This window comes from Ammospiza caudacuta, chromosome 10 (assembly GCF_027887145.1).
Source record: "Ammospiza caudacuta isolate bAmmCau1 chromosome 10, bAmmCau1.pri, whole genome shotgun sequence".
NCBI lineage: Eukaryota > Metazoa > Chordata > Aves > Passeriformes > Passerellidae > Ammospiza > Ammospiza caudacuta.
In genome coordinates this window covers 10053332-10070129 of record NC_080602.1, presented here as the reverse complement: position 1 = coordinate 10070129, position 16798 = coordinate 10053332, and the positions used below count along the sequence as shown (strand labels likewise).

Below are 16798 nucleotides of genomic sequence, written 5' to 3'. Positions count from 1 at the left end.
TGTGTTGAGATTTGAAAGATTCTGTCACGGACACATTTTATGAAAAATCCTTTTGCTAGGATTGTTCTCCTGAGAAGCTGAGAGGCCTCAGAAATGAAATGTAAACAATGGTTATCTGCTGCTGTGGAATGCAACAGGTGCACCTTTGATTGGTCTCATGTGGTTGTTTCTAATTAATGGCAAATCACAGTCCAGCTGTCTCAGACTCTCTAGTCAGTCACAAGATTTTATTATCATTCCTTTCTATTCCTTGCTAGCCTTCTGATGAAATCCTTTCTCTATTCTTTAGTGTAGTTTTAATATATAATTTTCTTTTAATATAATATAAATCATAAATAATAAATCAGCCTTCTCAAACATGGAGTCAAGTCAAGTCATCTCCTCCCATGTCAGGACTCAGGACTGCCTGCAAATTCCACAAGATTCGATCCTAAACTCACGGGCATTAATTGGGATTACTGGGAACAAAAAGGCAGTGCTGGGGAAGCAGCACCTGGAAGGCAAGGCACGGGATGTGGCAGGGACAACTCACAATTGGCCTGCCGACCCAGTCGTAGGCGTAGTCGAAGGTGTAGCCTTTCTTCTCAAAGAGCTCTGTGAAGATGGTCCGCAGGTAATCGTAGTCTGGTCTCTCAAAGAAGTCTAATCGCCGCACGTAGCGGAGGTACGTGGCCATCTCCTCTGTCAGAAAGGGCAAAAAGCGGCAGATTTTATCCTGAACCTTCCAAATGAGCTCCTAGAAACCAATGTCTGGGCTGCCAGCGCTACCTCTGGCTTTTCTCCTACAAGTCCTCAACGAAAAACAATTCAAACACTTCTCAAGCAAAGATGGAAGTCCCACCTCTGCTCAAATCTGACTTCCATAACTTCCACACCTTGATTTATTCTATAAATTTGTATAAAAATAAACAGAGTGAGAAATAAGCTCACTGAACCTGACAACAGGCTGCTCACAGGTATTGAGAATGCTCTTGCCCAGAGAAGCTGTGGCTGCCTCATTCCTGAAAGTGTCCAAAGCCAGGCTGGATAGGACTTGGAGCATCCTGGAATAGTGGAAGGTGTCCCACCATGACATTGGCACTGCCTGAATATTCAAAACTAGACTAGAAGGGGAGGCTCCAAGGTTAATTTACCTGAAGAGGGTTAATTTGCAGACCAGGGTTTGGTGTTAAGATAATTAATTGCTTTCCTGCATCTGGGTCTCACTTTGCATGCACAGAATATTGAGTCCTAGGAGCTCATGTCCTGCCTTTTCCCAGCTCTCCCTTGGCTCATGGCCTTGACTTCAGCTGACAAAAATAAGAACAGTACTGCTTATTGATACTTAACTGTGTCTGTGGCTTGTGGCTTCCATGGAGGTAAAAAAGGGGGAAAAGAAAGGAGAAGAAAGAATCCTCTCTTTTAAGTACCTCCAGAAGGTGGAGAACAACCAGTTTCAGGCAAGGAAGGGACACAACTCAGCTCTCTCATCTCCTGTCAGCCCAGACCTGAAGGAGCTGTGAGGAGGAGTACTGGCTAAAAGATGAGAACAGCCAACCTGAAGCTGTTCTGCTTGGAACCAGGTGGATTTTGGAATGAGACATCTGGGGAATTACAGTGACTTGAGTGAACAATGATCCCATTCCAGGCTTGCTGCTCCTCATGCTGGGAAAGACATGTGGCAGTACAGGAATGGGATTAATTGTGGGTGCTCTCCCTGGTGTCAGGCCTTCAGAATCACTCCACAAAACCTCCCAAGCCCACTCTGTGCACAAGGGACCCTGGAGAAGGCACTAACTCTGTACCCTGCTCCTCCAGCTCCAAGGTCTGTTAAACTGGAGATCAGGTGCTGGGCTTGGCTAGAAGCACTCTTTAGTAACACCCTCCTTAAAACTGCTCCCAGGAGGTGGGATTCATGGACAGACACACCATCCCACCTTCCAAGCTGGCCACCTACACCTGCAACACCTTCCATTTGGAAAAGAATTAACTCAGTAGTTTTAGCATGGTCATTTGGGAGAGGGAAAATAATGAGGAGCTCTTTTGGAAGGAAGCCAAGAAGTAAAACAGGCATACAAGGCCCTTGAGCACTGTCCAGCCTCCTTAATGAGAGGAGTTTTGTTCAATTTAAGACCTCAGGTCCTGCTAATTTATAGCAGCAGCTTCAGTTGTTTGCCAGCATGATGGATACATGTAATCCAATACTTTCTGACACAGAAAGTGTCAGAGATGTGCAGGCCCATCCCATTTAACAAGGTATGGCCACCTCCAGCTGCACTCACACAATCCCATCAGGGCTTTACCTGGAAAGTTCTCACAGAGAACTTCAACTGGAGTGTTTCTCTTTGTGTCCCCAATCTTCTGATATCTCTCTTTTAAGGTGTCAGCCTGCAGCGCACAAAGACAAAACAGTTGTGGAGAAAGAGTTCAACCATGTGAGAAAGGACATGCTGTGTGGGAAGAAAAACAAGGTATTTAATGCCCATTCTGGGTGACATCAGGAGATGCTACTTGTAACTGAACTGCATCCTGGACTACACCAGTGGGAATATTTCACAGGAGAGAACATCCAAGGATGTTCAAACATCTTTGTTCATGAAAGGCAGGACCCTCATTAGTGTCTTACAGGGCTCATTTCTCACAGCCCAGTCCTGAGGACTGTGCAGGGAAGGTTTTATGGGAGAAGGAGATAAAGGTGCATGAACTGTGATGGCACATCTGGGCCTCCCCAGCCATCGAGCTGCCTTCACAAACAAATGCACAGCAGTTGCACAGCACATTCACAGCAATTTTGGTGAAATTCACAGACAATGCACAGCAATTTGGCTTTTCCTCTGTGCAACAGAATGTTACCGCATTGAATATGACTCTAGACCAGTGCACTTCTCCCAAATCCCAGGCTGCTCCCACACAGCCTTTCCTTTCACCCCTAAAGCATCCATCACTTAGCACTGGTTTAATATCTGGTCAACAACAAAATGAAACTATTTGCAGTTGGATTTCCCACCTAAATCAACCTGAGGCAGAGAACTCTGCTCCAGTTGGCACCCTAAAAGTGGGGTTTCTTGCCTCCATTTCAAAATACGTCAGTTAGACCTGGCAGCAGCATAATTAGCACTGTAGACACTCTCTGCAGATACAGCCCTGACAGCGCAGACCAAAAATCTAAGCTGAGGAGACCTAGAAGGGCAAAGATGCCACATTCTAAATCCAGCTGGAGAGTCTGCGTTTGCCCTGGACCTCCAAAAGGAGTCAACTAATTCTTATCAAGTTTAACACTGAACTGAGGGACTTTTGTAGAACTTTGTATAAACTTGGAATTATTTTAGAATAATTTACAGGATTAATTTAAGGCAGATGAGTTCAACTAAGCCAGAAAGAAAATACATACTAGAATAACACACTTACAGAGAGGCGTGGACATAAAATCAGAGAGACTCTGATTTCTTTCACAATCCCTTTCATGCTTGAAAAACCTTTTGTTGCTTTTAGGAGCTGTTGCCAACATTTCTGGCATGTGCCTGATGAGGCTGAGCTGAGACTAACTCTGGATAGGTGGTAAAAAAAAGCTGGACAAGTTCTATCAACCCAGTTGGAAGCCACTGACCAATGCAGAGCTCTGCCAAGCAGCTCCTGAACCCAAAGCCTTGGCTCCTTTTTCCAACAGGAGCTGCTGTCTTTCCTGATGAGCCTAACTTGATCAGTCCCTTCACTCCCTTCAATGCCAAAGCTGAACACAGTAGCTTAATCATCAGGGAGGTGATGGAGAAGTGAAGATGCAGCTTCCAACAGCCCTGGAGCCAGCAAATGACTTACTCCTTGTTAGCTCAGCTGATGGATGTTGGCGGCAGTCAGCAACTCAATTTCTTGCAGCTCTCCACATTGTACACAGCATCTCATAAACTCCCCAGCACTGAGTGTCCAGTGTCTCTGGAGGGAAGCCAAGTCCAATACTTGTGCCAGAAAACCAGTTTTTCAAGCTGAAGTCCATCTGTGCATCTAAAGCCATCAAACTGCTCCATTATAAACAGGGATCACAGATGCAGCTGGGGGATTGTGTTGCCGTAACTGGAATTTCATAAACAATCACTGTGTCCCAGTCACGCTCCAGCTCAGGGCAGCTTCCAATCACAGCTCTCTCACTGCTGTCCCTGTCTCTCTCTGTTCAACCTTCTCTCCAAAATTGTACCAATCTGGCAATTTAAAGTGCCAGGTAAAGTATTTCTACCTTAAAATCTTCCCTGCAGCTAAACTCAATGCCTGGGTGTTAGGCTGCAAGGACACAAAGGAGAGGACAGTGTTTCTGGCTGGGTTTTGCCAATGTTTTCCCAGTGGATTCTCCTCTGGGTAGAGACTAGCCAAAGTTTTAAAGGACAAAACCTGAAGCTTGAACCTACCTTCAGTCCTTGCCAGGGCAGGCTGCCTCGGAGGAAATACATGAACATATGGCCAAGGGCTTCTAAGTCATCTCGACGACTTTGCTCTGAAAGAGATGACAAATTATTGCTGCAGAAGCAGAAATGGCTCTGAGATCTCAGCAGCAGCCACACCTGTACCTGACATAAAGGTACCACAGGGACATTCACTCACTGTCTGCAGCTCAGACCTTGTGCAAAACCAGAAGCTGTTTCAGAAAGCCAGAAAATGTGTAAAATCAGCCAGAAGCCGCGAGGTAACACGAGCACTGCACAATCCAGCCTGAGGCAGAACGGACAACTCTTAATTGCAGAGGAATAAAGCAGTGCCTCAATTCTTCTCTGACCTAGCAGTGTCAGTGTTGCCATGTGGTGCTGGATCATTTCCTCCGGACTAAATGGGAACGGGATGCTCACAGCCAGCTGCAGGGATCTACCCTTGCACAGTGCCAACCCTTTCCCAATTTCCTCTGCTGCTCATCAGAGCAGATCAAAAAATAGCTCCTTCCAGCACCGTGGAACACTTGCTGCTGCTGCTGCTGCCACATGCAGATGTTGTAATTATAAATGAGAGGGGGGGGAAAGGGGCACAGAGCCAAAGGAAAAATATCCTAAAACAAGCAGCCAAAATGTATCCAAAACCCCTGGGGAGGATAGAAGAGAACAACAGATGTGGAGGCAACACTGGGCTGGGCTGAGCTGCACTCTTGGGTTCACTGGAGCTTGTGGACTCATTTGGTGCACCCTCACCTCCTCTGAACCCCACCTGCTCCAAACTACATGATCCATGATCCATGATCCAGAGCAGATCCACTGCCGCCACTGAACCTGCAGGAGATGCTGGGAGTGGGAACACTCAGGAAAAGGGAACTGAAACGACAGTCCCTGCAGTTATCCTGGTAAAAAGGGGAAAAAAGGAGGATGCCCTGGGTAATTTAATGCACTGATGCAGATGGCCTTCTAGGAAGATGGTTGAGTGCACTTGTCTCTCAGAAAAGCTGGAGTCAGACTCCTGTGTTTGAAACATGAAAAGATTGATTCCACCTGAGCTGGTCTCACCAGCGAAGCATCAGCTCCTCACAACCCCTGTGGGCAGGGACAGCCCACTCAAACACACCCCCAGAACTGATTTGGACCATGCCCCTGCATGAGCCACGGGGGAGCTGAAATCCTGTGGGAGATGGGTCCTAAGGAAGGCACATGGTGCACTTCAAACACAAACACATCTTCCCTCCACATCGCCCTCATCAGCAGCTTCCCAGCCTGCTCCCACTGCAGCCTCCCATTCCTCCATCCCTGCCTGACTCCTCACTTTCCAAAATTAGAAACCAGGCTCATCCCTCCTTACTCCCCAAAGACAGTGAGCTCTCCAAGTGGGAGCCAACATGCTAGGAGGCCTCCTGGAAAATATTCCATTATCTCACTGCTTGTATAGATTTAAGAGAATATAAACATTTAATAAGTTATTTTTTGCCTTTCAGCCACAGAAATGTAATCTTCTGTTAGGAAAGAAAGCAGCGAGGAGAGGAGATGAAAGCCAGGTTTAAAGTTATTTAAATCATTCATTTTCTCCAACCGGTTACTAGGTCAGGGAACATCCAACTCTAACACCTGGAACTGGAAGGCATTGGGACAGTGCTGTGCTATAAAAATCTATTTGTCTATCATCCAGTGCAGCAATCACTGCCTGCCTGCTTGTCTTTTATCAGTGCAGGGCTGCTCCCAGTCATTTAGTTCCTAATAAAAACTGTAATTATCAGGCTTCCAACATTTCAGCTGGCTCAATTCCTCAAAAGAAGGGAGAAAAAAAAAAAAAAAAAAAAAAAGAGGCACACAACTGTAAACGGCATTGGGAGGTTCACAAACAGCTTCAGGGGCACAAGAGAGCTCAGCCAAAATGCTATGGGAGGTCTGCAGGATTCAAATGGCAAGCTGGAATGGGTCCAGGGAAGGGACAGGAGCTAGGGAAGGAGTACAGCACCAGGAGCAGCTGAAGCTGCTGGGGAGGCTCAGCCTGCAGAAAAGGAGGCTCAGGAGGGACCTTCTGGCTGTGCAGAATCCTCTGACAGGAGAGGGAAGCCAGGGGGGCGGGGTTGGGCTCTGCTCCCAGGGAACAAAGGACAGAGGAACAAAGGACAAGAGGAAACAGCCTCAAGCACCACCAGGGAAGGTTTAGGTTGGATATTAGAGCAAATAATTCACTGAGAGGGCTGTCAAGCATTGAGCAGGCTGCCCAGGGCATGATGGAGTCACCATGCTGGGAAGTGTTCAAGAGACATGTGAATGTGACACTTGGGGACGTGGTTTAGAGGTGAACACTGCAGTGCTGGTCAGTTGTTGGACTCAGTGACCTCAGAGAGCTCCTCCAGCCTGAAGCACGCTCTGCGAGCTGCCCCCACGCAGACAAACCTTTGCCAAGGTGTGTGTTGATGGACATGTATCTCGCTGTTCCAGTGAGACTCTTGTGCTCCCTGTAGGGAATGTGTTTTTTGGTTTCGGGGTCGATGTACTCCTTGGCCAGTCCAAAGTCTATGATGTGGATGACGTGCTCCTTCTTGTTGCCCTGCCGGCCGATGAGGAAGTTCTCCGGCTTGACGTCGCGGTAGATGAGGTTCTTGGAATGCACGTACTCCATCCGAGAGATCTGCAAAAAGGAGGGAAATGTGAGCAGAGCTCTGGCTCCCAGCAGAGCTGCAAGAGGAATGTGTCATCCCCTCCTTTCCAAGGCTATCGTGCTGTGCTCCCTGCTTTATTCCCACGGAAATGGCAAGGGCTGTTTCTGAGGCGTTACCACTGGGATGCAGCTCTTGGCAGGGTGCCACGGGAGCTGCAGCAGCCTTTTTGTATTGATTTTAAACATACTAAACCAGTTACCAAGAGCTCTTCCCTTGCCCACCTCCTTCCCCTGTTGCTCTGTGTCTTACCACCTTCCTCCCTCGACCCATATGTTGTCTTAGACATGCCAGATTCTTCGTGGAGGGGGATTTTTGGGCAGGCACGAGCTTTATGATCTTCAAAGCTGACTAAAATAATAATTAATCTCATTGCTGTCAACTAGGAATGGCTGGAATATTTTTCAGCTTTTGACTAATGTTTTTCTGGAAGTTTGAGTGAATGGGAAGGTGGAAGGGCAGGAACCTCACTTCTGAGGTGACAGAGTGCCTCTAACAACACACCTTGCTCAGAAGAACATCATTAAAATTGCATTTGAAAACAAACATATTGCAGGTGTATTGTCAAGCAGTTCTCCTTGGGTCCTGAATTTAGGAGATGATTCTAGAGGAAAATAATTCTCAATTCCATTTAATTTATTACCTTTAATTGCCTTTACATGTTTCAAATGAACACACAAGAACCCCCATTTATGGCTGTCCTGGTCACAGCTGCCCTGCACGCCAAAGATGCTTCTTTGGAAAGGCTACTGGGATTCACACAGATATTTGTGGGCTGGCAATGCTACGAAAGCTCTGCAAAGTTGCACCAAGTCCCAGTTTTGCACTAACGAGCCTCAGTCCCCAGAGGTCACTGCCACACCGCTGTGAGGGACAGCACAGGGACATCCAGGGTGAGGGCCACCAGCTGCTCACCCCCACTGGGTGGATCCTGCTGGGAAAGCTCTGCAGGATGGAGCCTCTGCCTCACTGAGCCATCTCTGCCCCAGCCAAGCATCAGGAACCCCCCATCAGCCCTTCCACCCCCTCACCCTGACTGCTCCTTCATTCCTCACTGAATCCAGACACACTCCCACCTGGCAAACCCAGACCACTCTTTCTCTTTACACATCCTGGACCCACACCCGGTTTTAAAAGTCCACAAGCATGTGATCCTCCATCACACTCCCAGGCCCTTATCATGCCCCCTGTTTTAAAGGAAAATCTGCTGCATTTCCACCTCTTGGAAAGAAGGAGCAGGCAGGAGGGGGCAGCCCTCCTTATAAAACAAACAGCTGTACAGGGAGGGCAGCAGGCAGGAAAAAACTGGCTGCAGGTGAATCAGGCTTAAAAACCAGAATTTGCTCCAAGACTCTTCAAAGAAGGGAACAGCACGTGCTGCCGCTCCCTCCCCTCCACGCAGTGATTGATTCCAATGTGCAGAGAAAATGGGTTTCACGGCTAACAGCCATTATTTCCAATCAATTACAGGCTGGTGCAGAGCAGAGCAGATGCTCTTCAGTCATTCTTCACACTTTGAATCACCTACAGGACACAGCAGCAGGTCGTGAGACAAAAAGCCACGTTGGGAGGCAATTCAAATGAAGATGCAACCCTTGAAAGTGGAACAAAGAGTGTCCTCGCCTCTCCACACATAACAAGCTTCCAAGTGGAGCCTGACTGCCTCATTTGATTTGTTCCTGCTACCAAAGCAGCTCAGTTGTTGAAATCCCAACAGCAATTAGAGAGCCTGAAAAGGGCCCATTTTTTTCTTCTTTAAAAACTCTCTGCAAGTTGCAGCAGGCAGGACAACAACCTGGACAGCTGAGGTGTCAGGTGAGCCATTATGCTTCAGCAGCAATCAAGGGCACTTATTTTCCTGCCTTTTTTCCTCCCACCTGCCTTTTTTTGCTTCTACCACACACACACACAGCTGCTGTGGGGTCTTTCATATTCCTTCTTTACTTCCACCTGCCTGGACGCTTCATGCTGGAGAGCTTTGCTCAGCCATGGCAGCTCAAAGACGCTCCCCGAGTCAGAGAGATGTTTCTTGGAGCAGCTTCCATGCTTTATTCAGCCTGACAAGCCAGTGTCCCTGCTGGTGGCTGCTGTGATGTGGAGTGTCTGGGCTGCATCTCCCTCCCAGGCTCTGCCTGAGCACACAAGAACAGCAGTGCTGGGGCACAACCTCAGCACCAACCCCGGCTGAAGAAAAGGGGAGGTGGAGCTGCCACTCCAGAAATGTGCTGGATGCACAGGTGCCTGCTCCTCTGGGTTTGAACTACAGGCTCAAAACACTCTGAATTAATTCTTTTAGGGGCAGAGAAACCACTCCAGGAATGGAATGCTGTTTTTCCATTGCTCTGACACTGGAAAACCGGCAAGCAGGGGAGCACTGGGGTAGATGGAAGGCTGTAAATTACAGAGGGATTTCCATGGGCACGGCTGGCTGAGTCCATCCTTGGAGCCATAAATTTCCATTTCAGATGTCAGAGAAACCTTTAGGAGGGGGAGAATCCCTTGGCACACGGCAGGACCCCTGTGCTGTGGTGGAGAAATGAGAGGAAATTGTGACATTTAGCAGGTGCCAAAGAAACCCGTGCTTTCGTGTGCCTTCCTCCTGCCAAGGCAGCAAGTGTAACAAACCCTCTGATCCCAGAAAGGTAACCCTTAAGAGACTGATCCTGACAGCAGTTCCATCTCTAGATCTTCCTGATAAATTTGAGCCCTTCTTCCACACATCAGCTGCTTAAATACAGATCAGACCAGCAGAGAATTAAATTAATCTTGTTCAAAGGCAATTTTGATGGTCACTGGTAGAAAAACATCCTGCCACAACTCGGTCCAGATCACATCCCGAGTATTTTTCCAGTGCCTGGTGGCACAACAGACCTTGCTGTAAGCTGTCAGTGAGCTTTGTACAGGCTGGGCTTGGCCAAGAGTGAAAACCAGAAGTCTGAATAAAAAAACATTCTCCCCTGAATTATGGGCCGTGGGGACTCACATAGTGACCACACTTTAATTGCCAGGCTTGGCTTTGTTCAGGAGTTTCACCCACTGGAGCTGATCTACTGGATGTCTTCAGCTGCATGTGGAGTATGGAGGAAGCAGTTTGAGTCTGAACAATTCCCAAAACAAGCTGCCTTCCTTGAAGATTCATTGTCATCCAGTCTCTCTTGCCCTCAGCCAGGAGAGCCTTCCTGATGTAAAACTATGTTTGAATTCTCCTGTAATCCCACGTGGCACTTCTTAAGAGACATTGCCCTTGTTTTTCCTAGAGAAACTCCTCTTTCTTTTAACAGCTGGAAAGGATCCACCCCAGCCCTGAGATGCTGCAGCCTGTCAAGCTCATTCACAACAGACAAGCAGAAATACGTATCAAAAAATATCAAAAACATGCCTCTGGTTAAACACTGACCACAGGACTGGATGCTCCTACAGACATGGGGATCACCCTAAGTATGAGGAGAAAATCAGGGGACAAATGCCCATGGCTAGAATTACAGCTTAAGCAGACTTGGCCACTCAGAAGCAGGAATGAAACATAGTTCACGGATGTGAGCCCAAGGAGTTTGAGAGTCCAGCTTTCCTTTCTGATGTGTCTCACACAGGAGTGTGACACAGTGACTGCAATCATTTAGTGTGGGAGAAAGATTTTCCCTAAAGCCTTGTGGCTAGAGCAGAGTGTTTTCATTTCATTTGAGCAGTAAATGCCAGCCCCTCTGGAAAACACTTCTGTCAGGGCCAGGTGATGTGGCACACCTGAGCATGTCTGATCTGTCCCCTTAGATGTGCACACTCCTGTAACCCCCCTGAGGAGACTGAGAAGGCCCTACAGCATCTCCCCACAGCCAGAGGAGCACCTGATCCTCTGGGAGAACATCAGCTCCTGCATTTCCAGCTGCTTTTGCTGTCCCCCTGCACGTGTTTTCCGCCTGGCACCAGTGTCCTGCTGAGCTGCAGCCTGGCCACAAGTCCAACAGGTGATGCCAGTGAGGAACATCCAAGCCCAGAGCTGAGCTGCAGCCCCAGGGCACAGCAGAAGGCAGCAGCCATGGCTGTGACAGTCTTGATTTCCCCAGCAGTCCCTTGGGAATGAATTTACATCTTTATATTTTCCCTGCAAAGGTCACACAAGCTGCATCTGAGGCTTTGCCAGCTGTTGCCACTTGATTTAATCAAAGCCAATACTATAAATTGGTTTCCCATTGATAAGGAAACATTCAAAACCAAAAGAACTTGACTGCTTTGCTGGGGAGGCCTCAGCACCAGGCAGGTGCTGCTCAAACTTCTGTAGTTCTGACCTCAGCTTTCCATCTGCTGTGTCAAACTTCAGTTTACCTGGAAAGGATTGTGTTCCTCATCCCTTACATCTCCTCTTCCCTACCATGCTTCTATCCACAGAGATAATAATGTGAATATACAATTCCAACTCTGCTGTGGAGCATCTGGGTGATCCCAAGGTCCAGCTATGCAAGATCTGGATATCTGCAGATATTTAGGTACTTGGGAATCTGCAAGCCAGTCTGAAAACAAAAAAAGCCAAACTGACTGGCAGGCCCCACTGACTTGTGGAAGTATCCACACCACATTTAGTATGTTCAGCTTTCATGTTGATCACTTTTAACACAAACCCAAATCCAAGCTGGATCGCTTCCAACTTCACTTCCTTTCCTTTTCAGGCACATTAAAGGCTCTGTGATGTTTCCCATAGAATATTTTATTACAAGTGTCAGGAATTTAAACCCATTTGATTGACCAAATTTTGACCACATTTGACAGAGGCAGAGCTCTCAAAGGCTGCTGTTGTGGCTGGGGAGGGCTCAGCCCCCACTGCCCGGTGAGGTTTCAGTCTATGGGCAGCCCAGTAGCACCAAACCAGCAGAACTGGTAGGAGTGTGGGAGGGTGCTGTGCTCGGTGTGTCCCACGGAGAGGGTGAGAAATGAGATGTTCCTGGGATGTCCAAAGAGAGGGAGGGACCTGGGGTGTGCAGGGGATGCGAGTCCGTAGGAATCCAGCTGTACTGGTTCTGCTGTGCAGGGAGCCACCTCCTCATCAACATCACCCGACCTTCTTTCATGGGCACGAGTCCTCCTCACCCCTGAGAGGTTTTCTTTTATTGGAAAGATGGACAGGGACCTTGGACAAGGGACTGGAGTGACAGCACAAGGGGAAATTGCTCCCTGCAGCCAGAACACAGGGTTAGATGGGATATTGGGGAGAATGTGGGACTGGGAAGGCCCTGGGACAGGTTTCCCAGAGAAGCTGTGGCTGCCCCATGCCTGGAAATGTTCCAGGCCAGGTTGGACAGGGCTTGGAGCACCCTTGTATAGTGGAAGCTGTCCCTGCCCATGGCAAGCAGAGTGGGATTAGATCTTTGAAGGCTCCTTCCAACTCAAACCTGGTGATTCTGTGATGGAAGAGGATTCTCTCAGCACTGCACCTTGCACTGTGCCCACCCCAGGATGGAAGGACACCCAGGACACCCCAGGGCAAGCTCTGCCATCACTCACCAGCTGAATGGCAATCATTAACACCGTCTTCAGAGTGAAGGTCCTGTCACAGAGGTCAAACAGATCTTCCAGGCTGGGACCAAGCAGCTCCAATACCATGGCATTGTACTTCCCACAGGGTCCAAAGTAATACACCTGGGGGAGCCCTTCAGCTGGAAGAATAGGGAAAAAAACTGGAATCAGTCAATGGGACAAAGTTAATTCCCCTCCCTCTGTGTGCACACCTTTTGTTAGGCAGTTTTACTGTCACTTCTTGAGTGTTCTATCTGCTGCTGCTGCTGCCCAGCAAGGAAATAAAAGTCCCAGCACAAACTGTGACTGAACCAAAGGCCAAACCTGAGCAGTGCAGGCTCTGCTCAGCTACACCCCTGCACAGACAAAAGGGATTTCAGAACAATTAACAAGTCCACCTCAAAGCATTGAGCTTTGGCAGCTTAAAGGCTTGGATTTAGGGAACACGACACAAAGTTCCTTGTGTTCCACTAAAAACCAGGCAGAGAACAGGCCCAGATGTGGGTTGGCATTTGCTGGAGCAGTTAGGAAGATGACAGTCCCTGGAGAAAATGAAGCATGGCCAAAAAAGGGCTGCTTTGTCACCAAAATAGCACCCAGCCCTTGGTTTTCAGCACAACCTTAGACAAAGTTTACACTCAATAAAAAGGAAAAAAAATCTTTTTTTCTATAAAATAGGAAAAAGTTTTAAATTTTGACCAATCACCACACAAAAAGAGGTGATTATGGTCATTAGCATATGTGCACACAACACATCTATCAACATTGAACTGGCAGGAGCCAGAGCCCTTCTTCCCACCCAACAGACTGCTCTGTGGGAGTGCAGTGTTGACACTCAGCTGGCAGGGGATTTTTGGGTGGATCAGCTTTCTGAAAGGCATCAGAAGCAGAGGGGAAAAACCAGCCTTGATGTTGGAAGACTCAGAGAGCTGCACAGCACTCCTGGAATTACCTTTTGAGTCAAAAAGGAAACCACAGCAGCCCATACAGGAGGAATTTAGCACAGGCCCAACTGCTCATTTTGCTAATCAGCACCTGCACCAACCCTCGGCGTCCTACAAGCTGGGTAGCATGTTTAAATATCTCTGTATTTCCAGTCTACACCTCATAAGCAGCTCCAAAACACAACAGAAAGGGTTTGTTTTGAAATACAGGGCTTTGTCTTATGTCAAAACAAAATATGTGCTTGAATGCCCAAAGATTTGGCGTCCTGCTATTCGGTGTAAAGGCTGAGCACGGGGAGCACTGCTATGTTTTTTTTTCCCACAGAGATCCACAAATTATAGTGCACAGGACCTGAAAGCACTGTGATTACTAATTTTATGGCATGTTTTAAACAAGTGCAGGCACGCACCTGGATTTGAATAAGTGATCAATGTTAGATATAGCAAAATACTTGACTAATTAAGTGCAGAGTTTGGTGTGAGGTGCTCAGTGAAACATTCCAGGCTGGAGAGAATGTCAGCAACACAACAAGTGCAAGTCCTACTCCAGATTTAGGCAAACCCTGCTAATCCACCCCGTGGCACTCAGAACTCTGCAACCTGCCAACAACATAACAAAGCAGCACTGAGATCACCAAACTGTAAATATCACAGAACTCCTGCTCCAAAAGAACAAACTGCAGTTTGACAAAGATTACCTGGGGAGGGTTTTAATCTCATTAATTCACATGCTCTGGGAATCTGTCAGCAGGATGCATTAATGGGATATTACAGGGCATTGCAGGAATTCCCTGCCTAACCAGTGTTTTGTGTCCCATGTAAAACACTGACCCAACCTGGGGTTGGGAAGCTGCTGCTCCTAACAGAGCTCCATGCTTCAGGAAGCAGTCACACTCATTAAATCCTCTAGGAACACAGGATGGTTTGATGCAGAAGCAATTCAGAAAGCCAAACAATGACGGGATATGATCCAGGCAGCTCCAAAATGCTTTCAAATATCCCAAAATCAACACAAATGGCAATTTAATGTCATCAGCCTAGTGCTGAAGGCTGGGATAATTGCAACAGCTCTTGAAGTGACTCACGGTGAGCCACTGGGTATTCAGTGAAGTCTGATGAGGACTTACCTACAAAGTCATCTCTAACACCAAGATAAGCATCTCTATTTTTTAGAGAATAATAGAATAATAATAGAGAAGAAGAGAGTAACAGAATATTTTATGCAAAGTTTAAACCTGAGCCCATTATAGATTCTAGATACAGACAGACAATGAGCACCTCTACCACAATTTCTACAAGTCTCAAATAGTGGAACTGAGGAAGGAATTAGTTAGGACTCTGCTAACTAAGGCATGCAGGAGAATAAAATTGTAGAAAGGCTCTTAAAGAAGGTGAAGGATCCCATTTAATATCAATATTCCCAGGGGAATATGAGAACATTTACAGCCTCATGTGGTAAGGGGCAAGCATTGCAATCAAAATGAATTTCCTACTGGGCATAAGACCCAGAAAAACAGACTGCAGCAAGACCCAAAAGGTGGGGATTTCATGTAGGGAAGGAAGCAACACTGCTTAGTGCTCACTGGGATCCCAATTCCTTCAGCTTTACCTATTCAGAGCTCACAGCCCAGAGCTTGGAGTACCCTCTTTGTCTTAAACCCCCAGGAAAGCTCTGCCTTCTGTGGGAGCTCTGGCAAAGTGAGGCCTTAGTGAAGAACATTTAAAAAGCATCCTAAATGTCAGAATACAGGAGACATCATTGGCTTCAGGCGTGTTTTTAGGGTTCGATTTTTATTCCCTGAGGGTTTTCTCCGACTGCCAGCTCTGCAGTCAAAGACTTCCCTCTTGCCCTTGCCAGTATAAAGCTGCTGTAACATCCTTCTGGATCCAAAGGAATACTGCTGATGAGCCCTGTGGAGCTCCCAGCCCACACCAGGGATCCTCAGCTCCACACTAGTTAGGGAAATAAAGTTGAGAAGAACTCAGCATAACATATCCTCAGCTCACTCAAGCTCAACTCAACATTCACCATCTTTTTGGGAAGAGGAAAAACTCCACAGATGAACTTGATGTGCACATTAAAAGGCGTGTTGGCAGATAAAACTGGATGAAACCTGAGATACAGGCAGCTCCACAACCACTCTGAACAGTAAAAAGGGTCAGCCTAAAAAAATCTGCATAAAATTTGATTTTGTCACAGCCCATCTGCATAATTTATGACGTAGCTTGGCTCTATTTCAGCGAAAAGCATTGTGTCCTGGTGCTGAGTCCATTGTCACAGTGAACCACAGGAACTCCATAAATATCACCAGAAGATCTGTAAATACCTAAGAAGGATGTTGCCAACTGAAAAGATTGATGGAGGAAAAAGGACTTTTTTTGCCTGGGCAGTTGGGGTTGAGGTTTTTAATGGAAAGTAATCTCAGTGGGAGAGGACTGGAAAGGTCACACAAAGCCATGGTGTCATGCTGTAGGTGAGCAGCTCTGAATTCAGAGAGATGAAAAGCCACCAGCAGAGCAGAGTCTCACACTGAGGACTCAAAGGTACAACTCAACACTTGAAGTACAAACCAGGATCTGTTTAATGCAATTAATGCATGAAATCACATCACAACCAAGAATTTCTCCATGGTATCAAACAAGAGCAATACACTAAGGGAAGGAAATACAGGCATGCTATGTGCAGGTTCTCCTTTGGAGGAAAACCAGTTTATTACAGCAGAGACTGCTGCGAGCAGAAATCATCTCAATTTGCTTAACGGCTTTGGTCTCGCTGCTGAGTGATTTGGCTCAGCCACATGGAAAAGGGCCCACTCCACCCTCACTCTCACAGGAAGTTTATCACCCCAATAAACACAGACTGATTGCTGCACCGGAATCCACAGGCAAATTCTGCTATTTCAGCAGAGTGATGTCTTGGAAGAAATTCAAGCTGAGCGCAGCGAAAACCTAGCAAAGCATTTTGTAGATTAAAGCATCACTGCTGGAACGAGAGCAAATGCAGACATCAAAGCCAAAAACTCAAGACTTTGATTCCCCCACACTCCTGAGACTGGCCTTGGCTTTCTGGGGATGCTAAACCCTTGCTGCTCTGGGCTGCCACCAAAAGGGACCTTCCCATCCTTCCTCATGCTCTGAGGCTGAGCAATATGTTGGATCAACCCAAAAAACACTTGGCTTGAGCTTCAACACAAGAATGGGAACAGTAACAAAGAGCAGGATCACAGCTCTTCCACAGAGCTGGATTAACACCTGGAGCAACACCTTCCAGGAACTTCCACCA

General features: G+C 47.2%; 1 protein-coding gene across 2 annotated transcripts in view; it reads right to left on the bottom strand.

The window, feature by feature from the left end:
* The window catches only part of CSNK1G1 (casein kinase 1 gamma 1), a 99453-nt gene that overhangs the window by 16442 nt on the left and 66213 nt on the right, over window positions 1–16798 (bottom strand). For both annotated transcript variants that reach the window (XM_058811026.1, XM_058811027.1), the window contains 5 exons: window positions 12560–12711; window positions 6804–7038; window positions 4377–4462; window positions 2283–2367; window positions 533–681 (listed from right to left, as the gene is read on the bottom strand). In XM_058811026.1, coding sequence (XP_058667009.1) covers window positions 533–681; window positions 2283–2367; window positions 4377–4462; window positions 6804–7038; window positions 12560–12711 — 707 coding nt within the window. The remainder of the gene's footprint in view (window positions 1–532; window positions 682–2282; window positions 2368–4376; window positions 4463–6803; window positions 7039–12559; window positions 12712–16798) is intronic.